Raw genomic sequence first — 10,498 nt, forward strand, 5'->3', positions numbered from 1 at the left:
GTTTGTGATTCCCGTAGCATGCACGTATGGTGAATCGTTATGTGATGAAGTCGGAGCATGATTTATTTATTGATTGTCTTCCTTATGAGTGGTGGTCGGGGACGAGCGATGGTCTTTTCCTACCAATCTATCCCCCTAGGAGCATGCGCGTAATACTTTGTTTCGATAACTAATAGATTTTTGCAACAAGTATATGAGTTCTTTATGACTAATGTTGAGTCCATGGATTATACGCACTCTCACCCTTCCACCATTGCTAGCCTCTCTAATACCGCGCACTTTTCGCCGGTATCATAAACCCACCATATACCTTCCTCAAAACAGCCACCATACCTACCTATTATGGCATTTCCATAGCCATTCCGAGATATATTGCCATGCAACTTACCACCGTTCCGTTTTCTATGACACGCTTCATCATTGTCATATTGCTTTGCATGATCATGTAGTTGACATCATATTTGTGGCAAAGACACCGTTCATAATTTTTTATACATGTCACTCTTGATTCATTGCATATCCTGGTACTCCGCCGGAGGCATTCACATAGAGTCATATTATTGTTCTAAGTATTGAGTTGTAATTTTTGAGTTGTAAGTAAATAAAGGTGTGATGATCATCATTATTAGAGCATTGTCCCAAGTGAGGAAAGGATGATGGAGACTATGATTCCCCCATAAGTCAGGATGAGACTCCGGACGAAAAATAAAAAAAGAAAGAAAAAAGGCCATAAAAAAGAGAAAAGAGAAGGCCCAAAAAATGAGAGAAAAAGAGAGAAGGGACAATGCTACTATCCTTTTTCCACACTTGTGCTTCAAAGTAGCACCATGATCTTCATGATAGAGAGTCTCCTATGTTGTCATTTTCATATACTAGCGGGAATTTTTCATTATATAACTTGGCTTGTATATTCCAATGATGTATATTCCAATGATGGGCTTCCTCAAAATGCCCTAGGTCTTCGTGAGCAAGCGAGTTGGATGCACACCCACTTAGTTTCTTTTGTTGAGCTTTCATACACTTATAGCTCTAGTGCATCCGTTGCACGGCAATCCCTACTCACTCACATTGATATCTATTAATTGGCATCTCCATAGCCCATTGATACGCCTAGTTGATGTGAGACTATCTTCTCCTTTTTTGTCTTCTCCACAACCACCATTCTATTCCACATATAGTGCTATGTCCATGGCTCATGCTCATGTATTGCGTGAAGATTGAAAAAGTTTGAGAACATCAAAAGTATGAAGCAATTGCTTGGCTTGTCATCGGGGTTGTGCATGATTAAATACTTTGTGTGATGAAGATAGAGCATAGCCAGACTATATGATTTTGTAGGGATAACTTTCTTTGGCCATGTTATTTCGAGAAGACATGATTGCTTAGTTAGTATGCTTGAAGTATTATTATTTTTATGTCAATATTAAACTTTTATCTTGAATCTTTCGGATCTGAATATTCATACCACAAATAAGAGAATCTCTACTCCTATAAAAATCTGAGTTGGTGATGATGGTGTGCCTGCCATCTATAATTTTCGATCGTCAGATCTGTATCCGACACACGGGAGGCAGCCCCACTTCACAATTGCAAAAGAATCCTTGTCCTCTATGTCCTGCTCCATCGATCCCCACCTCATCCAACCAGGAACTAGAGGCATCCGATCCTTCCCGAAGAGGGGAGAACACGATGGAACCGAACTAGCCAATTGCCGCTGTCGCTCACATGCCAGCGCCGGCCGCTCCCAATTGCTCTTCCGCAGCATCCCCACCACTCACTGCCACCTCCACCTCCTCCTTCCCCCTCCCGCCTGTTATCTCCTCTCCCCTACCCTGTCTCCTTCGATGCCGATGTCGACATGTACGCCGCCGGTGCTGTCTGTCCCCGAGGTCCGTGACACCTCTTCTGTCTCCTTTGATGCAGAAGCCCCTCCGCCCGCCATCTCCCTCTATCGCATCTCATCTGCGTCGACATCGGCAAGTACGTCACCGGCATCGCCCGCCCCCTGATTCAGCAACGGCTCTCATGCAGCAGCCCCGACGCCCACCAGCTTCACCTCCTTCCCATCGACGCGCTCCACGTCTGTCCAATTCGAGTATGAGCTGCTCCCCAGGACCTCTATGTCGTTTGCAACTGGAGCACTACCCACGAGCTCCACAGTCCAGACCCGCATCATCCTCCTTCCGTCTTGGAGATGGCAAATCTGGTGTGATGATTGATGTGAAGGTAATGTGCTCTGATGGTCCCTCTCCTTCCCAGTCCCAAGTCAAAAATTTCCGTTACTCAAAAGTTCAAATCCACACGCCTATCTCGAACTGTCTAGAAACCACTCATGTCATGTAGCCGCGCTGCTCAAACTACATCTCCAAGAAGCCACATAATCTTTAGCTCGAACGGAGTGTGAGGAGGCGTGAGTCACTGTTATTCTCCATCTAATCTACTTTTTCAAGGACCATGGTTTGGGTGTGGAAGAATAGTAGAATCTTCTCTACTTCTCATGAACCCCTTGCTTCATCTCTATTATACAATCTTTTTCTGGCGGAAATCTGGTTGATGTTAAATAAGAAAGTGACAAGAGGTTCTTAGTCGGAAATGGAGCTACTACGAGGTTCTAGGAGGATACGTGTCTTGGGGAGACTCCCCTTGCGCTTCAATATCCTACTTTGTATAACGTTGTTCAACGTAGAGAAGCCTACGTTGCAACCGTTCTACAATCCACTCCCCTCAATATTAGCTTTCGGAGGACGCTAGTGGGAAATCGTTGGGAGGCCTGGCTTCATCTTGTAAGACAATTGATGGATGTCCAGTTGTCTCAGCAGCCAGATCAGTTGTATTGGAAACTAACTAAGAACGGCGTGTTCTCGGTCAAATCCATGTATCTGGGTGTTATTAACTCTAGCGCGATTCCTTCCTCGAAGCACGTTTGGAAAGTGAAGGTACCTTTGAGAATCAAAGTATTTATGTGGTTTGTGCATAAACAAGTTATTTTGACTAAGGATAATTTGGCAAAACGCAACTGGGTGGGTTCTGCAAGATGTAGTTTTTGCGACCATAACGAAACAATCAAACACCTCTTTCTTGATTGTCCGCTGGCCAAGATTCTATGGCAGTCGATTCATATTGCTTTTAATATTAATCCGCCCACTTCTATCAACACGTTATTTGGAACGTGGCTCGATGGGATTGATTCAGATACTGCGAGGCATATTCGTGTAGGCGTTTGTGCTTTATTATGGGCAGTATGGAACTGCAGAAATGATTTGGTTTTTAACAGAACAACGAACATTCACTTTTTGCAGGTTATCTTCAGGGCCACTGCGTTGATCTGTATGTGGTCGCTACTCACTCCGACGGAGGCCAGGGAGCGTTTGGTTACTGCGTCTACCCGATGGGAGATGGTAGCTCGGGATATTTTCAACCGGTTTGGATGGCGGTCATGTAATAGGATAGGCATGTAGTGCTCCTATTTCTATTTGCCAGCCGGGTGTGGCTTTGTCTTTTTTGTTTAGCTCTTGTGAGCATTTCTTTACTTCTTACTTCGAGACTTGAAGACTTGTTGCTGGATATTTTTATTAATAAGATGAGCCGTATGCATCTTTCTGATGCAGAGGCTGGGGTAAACCCCCTTTTCGAGAAAAAAAATGTACAAGTTGTTTCTTTGCTTGGTACAAAATATATTGCAAGGGATGTTCCTTTTTGCTTCGTTTAAATATACTACATACCCTCTACAGACTCGGCTTATTTTCCTTTGTCTGAATATAACACAGACGAATTGTATGCAGTAGTTGCTTCGTTTCGGTCTACTTGTCGCGGACGTGATGCCTATATACATGATCATACCTAGATATTCTCATAACTATGCTCAATTCTATTAATTGCTCGACAGTAATTTGTTCACCCACCGTAATACTTATGCTATCTTGAGAGAAGCCACTAGTGAAACCTATGGCCCCCGGGTCTATTTTCCATCATATTAATCTCCCGTCAACAAGCTATTTCTTGCGCCATTTATTTTGCTTTCTTTACTTTTAGTCTTTATCATAAAAATTCCAAAAATATTATCTTATCATCTCTATCAGATCTCACTCTCGTAAGTGACCGTGAAGGGATTGCCAACCCCTTTATCGCATTGGTTGCGAGGTTCTTATTTGTTTGTGTGGGTGTGAAGGACTTTCGTGTGGCCTCCTACTAGATTGATACCTTGGTTCTCAAAAACTGAGGGAAATACTTACGCTACTTTACTGCATCACCCTTTCCTCTTCAAGGGAAAACCAACGCAGTGCTCAAGAGGTAGCAGTGACTGTGGCTGTAGATGCTCTTATACCCTTCAATCATCGTAACTTAGAGTTGTAGATCAATGTTCCATCCTATACTAAAACTATCTAGTAAGAGCATCTATAGCCGAGCGCCTCAAACCCACGTCATACCCTTGGGCGGGCCGCCAGATCACTGACCGGTCATGTTTTTTGATCCAGACGGACGCCTCAAACGGGTCTCAAACGCCCGGGCTGACCGGCACCCATCATATCCAGCCCAAATATGGGGCAGATATGGGGGCACCCGGGCACGCCCGCCACGTCGGACCCGGCCCATGCTGGCCCACCCCGAAACCACATATATTCGTCCCATCCGCTCGCCGGAGCAAACCCTAGCCACTTCACTCCACTCCCCTCCACCACCCGAGCTCACCTCCAGCGGTTTCCGGCCTTCTCCGCCATGGCAGGCAGCGGATCGGACTCTGACCAGCCCGGATCCGTCGACTGGGGTGTCATCCCGTGTGGGTTTGAGGAGGCAATGGCAGTTCGCATTGCACTCCGCCGCTCTCGGGAAGACAGAGCCTAGCGACGGACGGATCCGTCCACCGTGACGCCATAGGGTCGGCTCACCGGACGCTCGGGTCCTCTGGTGCTGGATCCTCGCAGTCCCGGCAGCCGGAACACCTCTCCTTCCCCATCACCGATCGGGCAGAGTATGAGTCCTATCGGGAACGGACGACCCGCCGTGGGAAGGAGAGGATAAGGGCCGACGAGGCCCATATTGACGCAGAAATGGCGGCGGTGGAGGCGGCTGATGCGGCGGCGCGGGCTGCCGCAGAGGAGATAGCCATCTGCGCCCGCATTGTCAAGAAACGGCAGCAGAGGAACACTCGCGCCCTCGCCCGAGAGCATAATCGGGCGGTCCATAGCATGGTCGGACTGCCACCGAAGGAGGAGAAGGAGGACAGTGACGACGAGGATAGCTTCGGCGACAAGCAGATCCGGCTCGATCCGTACTGCGTCTTCGACCGGTACTACCGCGAGAAGGAGGGCAAAGGTGCCGGGAAGGGCATGGGCAGCTGTGGATGAATTCCACCATAGCCAAACATGCCAAATTTTGGTAGTCCGATGGCATGTTTAGTTAGTAGTGATGGAGTAGCCGGACGATGTGTGTGCATCCACGTAGTTGCATGAGTTTGTATGGATTTGAGATGTGGTAATTGAGGTGACCGGATGTGGATTACATTATTTGAGGGGTGCCCGGTCAGTGCCCGCGGACGCAACCGGGCACGTCCATGGGCGTTTGAGGGGCCGGATTTGCCAGTCCGGCTGCAGATGCTCTAAGATTTACCCTCTCCCTGATATGCGTACTACTGTTAAATTATTATTTTTGCTAAACGTACTATTGTTAAATATGATCGTACAGAACTCAATATACCCATTATCGGATTGGGGTGTCATATCTTTGCGTGTCCAATCAACTTGGAGAGTGCGTAGTTATACGTAAGCTCATGCATTATAAAACATGCATAGTCCGTCGTTTGGTTAGGCATGTCAGTAGCCGGAGATCATGCATACGTTTACAGTACGCGCAACTGACATCCTTTCTCAGTTATTAAACAGCCGAGACACCAAGATGGATCTGAATAGCAATACGTACAGAAATATCAAATCAGCAACCTATCACAATTAGAATTAGTACTACTAATCAATCTGAATTTAGCGTTAATCAAGTCTAGCTAGTCGACGTGGATGATACACAAGCCGCTCGCATAGAAAACAAAAGTGTATTTGTTCTGTCCTTGCCAGAATTAAGCATACGATCATCTTGCATGGAAACTCGCAACTTGCAGGTGTATAATATAACCGGTCATTTTCGTCCAAGCGATCGATTATTTGAGCCGTGCAAGTACACACACTGGTGTATGCTTCTGTTCCGACACAATACATCGCATTCAAATTGAGATTCACGTCGGTCACCGGCACACTTGGCATGCTTGCGCGCCACGTCATCATAATAATCATTAATACGGCGATTTCGGTCTAAAATGACACTTTAGCGGAGTTATCATATGGTTTTGACACGGTCGAGTCATCCGCGGGATTCTTATATGGTTTTGACACGGTCAAGTCATCCGCGGGATTATTATAAGGTTTTGACAAGGCTGGGTCATCCGAGGAAAACCCTAGGTCTGGTTCATGAGATCGGACGCGGGGGCGTCCCGATGTCGTATCCTTTATGAAAGGCGCGGCCTTGGTTGCTCGTGATGTCTCCGGTGTTGGATTGAAGATGGTGGACGCTAAACTTGGTTTTGGGCTGCTTCTCAGAGCGTGGGCATCCAGGGCCTCATCCATGGCTTCTTCCTCCCATCCAGCCGAATCATGGCTCCCACTTGCCAACTCCTCTAGGCGCTTAAGGTGGGGGTACGTTGATTTGGTCTGTCCTAGAGCGGTGGCCGTGCGATGGTGGTGCCTTGCATTGGTCGTGACGCGGTCTAGGTGCTCTGGGTGTTGTCTCCTTGCCTTCCTTGGCCGGAGTTCGGGCTAGGCGAGTGTATACCATTTTGTATCCTCTCCCATTTCCCCCTCTCTTATCTATGTTACTTTTGTACTCTCTTACTCTATATAAAGAAATGTTTAGATCACTAGTATCTATCAATGAAATGATATGCAAGCTTTGTGTATTCAAAAAAAGTTTATCACTCAAATTTTCAATATTGCCCTTTCGATGTAAAGTATGAGTTCTAATCTGCACCTTGAGTTTATCTCGGAAGTTGTAAGCTATTTTAAGCCGTGATGCACCCGTTGAATCAAATCATGGCGAGAAGTAATTTATTTGCATGGCGACACAGTATACTTGTTTCAGCGGCTTCATGTTTCTTGAACCTTGATCTCTGCCGGCCGGAGTATTATCTTCCACTACGCCGTCGCCGTGGGTGCATGCAACGCCGCCTCTAGCTTGCCAACAATGTCCTCCGCCGTGACGCTGAAGCCGTCGTCCACCTGACAGAAATCTCGACATGTGAGCATGGCACGTACATTAATACTTCAACGGCAGTTATTTTTTTAATGCAAGGATAAACACACTTTGCCTCTGCGATTTCATTTCTATGAAACCACAATGTCAGTCAGTCTCGTACGTACAAACTACTGACACAAAAAACAAGCAAAAAATGCAGCACACTCGGTAGAAACTAATGAAAAAATCTGGTAGAAAATTGTATACAGTAACTTCTGTCCAAAGACGGTGTAATCGAAGCCGTAACGGTACGTAGAACGAAATTTCCTCGCTTTTTTTTTTGAGGGAAAAAAAATTGGGCAGCAGATTGTTGGGGGTAAAATTAGAGGAACTTGCCTTTGCAGTAACGGTTATGATGACAGTGCAAGCGGGGAACGGGATGGCATTGACGTGGGTGATGCTCAGGTGTAGCCCCTCCACCTCGGCGAGCAGCCTGACAAGCACCCCCTTGCCGTCCTCGCAGTGGATCCTCACCATCACGTCGCTCTCCGAGACCCTCGCCTCGATCTCCGGCAGCACGCTCCCGGTCGTCGTCGTCGTGGTTGTGCTTCCAGTTCCAGCTGTTGCTCCAGGCCCTGCAGACGGTGATGAGCAGCAGCCGCCGCCGTCGTCTTCGGCGGTGCGTGACTTCTTGACGAGCACCACGGACTCGGCGGCGACGCTCCTGCAGTTGCGGACCTCGAGCGCCTTGAGCTTTTCCTGCTGCTCCTTGACGTACTTGACGGCGTCCGAAAGGATCGTCGCCTTGTCCATCTGAGCGAGTTAATTAGTAGTTGGCCAATGAATCAGTTGACAAATTTCCCTTGTTGGATACTGTATATATGGATGTGGAAGAAGAGGCGCGGACCTTCTTGAGGCCGGGGATGACGGTGGAGAGTTCGATGAACCGCCGGTTGATCTTCTCCCGGCGCTTCCGCTCCGCCATGATGTGGTCCTGCGCGTACGGCGCGTGCCCGGTCCTGGCGGCGCTCTTTGCGGAGGCTCTCCTCGACGGTGGCGACACGTGGGCCTGCTCCGTCACGCCGGGGCCGTCGTGCGCTCCAGAGGGAGGAGCAGCGGTGGGGCTCGGCGCGGCCTCGTTGCTCGGCTGCGCCAGGGCCGAGGTGAAGTTCCAGCTCATGGGCAGGTAGTTGTTGCTGCTGCCGACGCTGCAGGTCGTCGCGCAGTTGACGTCGTTCTCCACGACCGCGGCAGACGTGTTCTCACGGCCGCCGCCGGCGCTGTCGGCGGCTTGGTGACGGTGGCCGTCTTGTACCGCCATTCCCGCCGGGGCCGTGCCTTGCTGCAACGCCGAGCGGCGGAGCTCTTGGAGTGACGGGAAAGTACAGCCACTGTCGCCGGCGGCGTAGGCAGCGGCGACCGGCGGGTGGTCGTGCTGCAGCGTGTCCACGGCCCACTGCATGAACAAGCTGGAGTCGTCCATGGTCTCCAGCTGATACATACTGCTTCTAGCTAGCACCTGATGGAGCTGCGCGCACCAAAGAAATCACATAAAAATGCAGAGCTTGGACAGCTCTATTTATCTATGGGAGGAGGAGCGTGCAAGAAGACGACGCACCGGCAGAGAAGATGGCCGCACACAATTACGTACTCCCTCCGTCCGGAAATACTTGTCATCAAAATGGACAAAAAAGGATGTATCTAGAACTACAATACGTCTAGATACATCTCCTTTTATCCATTTTGATGACAAGTATTTCTGGACGGAGGGAGTACCTGGTGGGAAGAAGACGGAGAGCCCGGCTGCGAGCAAATGATTGCATGGAGACGTAGGAAGAGCAAGCCATCCAAATCAGCTGAGATTTGGGCGCGTCCTGTTCCTGGACATAAAAAAAATAGAGAACACGGTACAGCCGCATGCGCTTATATATATGCCGCAGCGCCGAAAATTTTGAAATAAATCCAGAAATAATGCGAGCACCGGGACTTGAACCCTGGTGGACAGGGATACCATTGTCCTCCTAACCATCCAAACATAAGTTGGTTCGTCATACACTCATCATTATGAACACACATATACCCTACTCTATCGAGGGACAGGAGCCGACGGGGGATTGACGAATTCACCACAGGCACTTTGCTATGGATTAAAAGACTATTTCGCCTTGGTGCAGCACACATGTATCATACCTATGATTTGATCCCTAGTAAACTGGGGATACAATCACCCTCCTAACTACTGAACCACAGATTGGTTCTCATGTCAATGTGATTGATGCTATTACGCTAGGTTTTAGTTAAGTGACATGACATATAAGAAAGAAAGAAAAAAAATCATAAATCTCAATGTAACATATCACGAATATAGCACCAATTGAGACATAATCAAGTTTAAGTCGACTAAGATTTAGCAAGACTGATTATGTTAGACACTAACAAGTTGCAAGTTCTCCGTACAACGGCTTGTTTTTTAATCAAAATGCACTCCATCGTGGCAAAGATAGAGAGACCGCGTGCACATACACTACTATTCTGGACGTCAAATAGCGTACTTTTTCAGGGAAAAAAGGACAGAGGTAAACAGGCCACTGTAAACGCAACCAGTGCGTGAGTAGGCTCCCTTATTATTCCTTTTGTACAATCACAAGCAGACAAGGTCATCGGACTCTATTGTTTATCAAGTGGCTGAGCTTGACGAAAAAAGTTGCAGGGACAGGAAAACAACCTATATATGCTTATCCTGTGAGTAAAACCAATTCTTACTGTTTTTTCTCGTTTTTTATACTAATATGACAAATTTAGCCAAGTTACGGTCATCATGAGATTTTTTGAAAGTCAAAGGTCATATATTATGGTCGATCAACCCTTACAAGAGCATCATTATAGAAATTAAAAGTTACACACAGAGGTCCTTGGGGGGATCGACGATGTCCTCCTCCCACACTCGCCAGCGGCGCGTCATGAGTGAAACTCGACGCCATCTCTGGACCTCTGGAACATGATCGGGTCAGGGAAGCGTTGTCGACATAGGGGCCGAGAAGTCAACAGGCGAAGCCAAAAGACGCCGACGAGTTTGCCGTTCCGGAGAAGAAGGTTGGACGACCACTCTTCTGAATCCATCTAGATAGATCCGGTGAGACCTAACCTCACAGGCTTGCTAACGACGCTAAAGTTGGCCAAATGCCGCTTAAAGGAGCAAGGCATGAAAAGGTGTCGTCATCCACTCACGGGCTCCGTTAGGGGAGCGATTGTCCGGTGATCCAAGGAGCTCGATGTAATTTTA

General features: G+C 47.9%; 1 protein-coding gene across 1 annotated transcript; it reads right to left on the reverse strand.

Moving 5' to 3' along the window:
• Positions 1 to 7,017: 7,017 nt before the first annotated feature.
• LOC123099361 (transcription factor bHLH18) lies at positions 7,018 to 8,769 on the reverse strand. Its single transcript, XM_044521531.1, has 3 exons — positions 8,123 to 8,769; positions 7,612 to 8,028; positions 7,018 to 7,259 (listed from the first exon to the last, which is right to left on the reverse strand). Exons 1-3 carry the CDS (start codon positions 8,714 to 8,716, stop codon positions 7,176 to 7,178), a joined length of 1,095 nt encoding a protein of 364 aa, XP_044377466.1. The 5' UTR covers positions 8,717 to 8,769; the 3' UTR covers positions 7,018 to 7,175.
• Positions 8,770 to 10,498: the final 1,729 nt, after the last annotated feature.

This window comes from Triticum aestivum, chromosome 4D (assembly GCF_018294505.1).
Source record: "Triticum aestivum cultivar Chinese Spring chromosome 4D, IWGSC CS RefSeq v2.1, whole genome shotgun sequence".
In the NCBI taxonomy this organism is placed as follows: domain Eukaryota; kingdom Viridiplantae; phylum Streptophyta; class Magnoliopsida; order Poales; family Poaceae; genus Triticum; species Triticum aestivum.

Excerpts from the sequence above, each read along its gene's own strand:
- LOC123099361 (XM_044521531.1), bottom strand. The coding sequence starts at position 8,716 with ATGTATCAGCTGGAGACCATGGACGACTCCAGCTTGTTCATGCAGTGG. Across the intron at positions 8,029-8,122 it reads TCATCCCCGGCCTCAAGAAG|ATGGACAAGGCGACGATCCT; the intron begins GTCCGCGCCTCT and ends TAACTCGCTCAG. Across the intron at positions 7,260-7,611 it reads TCATAACCGTTACTGCAAAG|GTGGACGACGGCTTCAGCGT; the intron begins GCAAGTTCCTCT and ends GATTTCTGTCAG.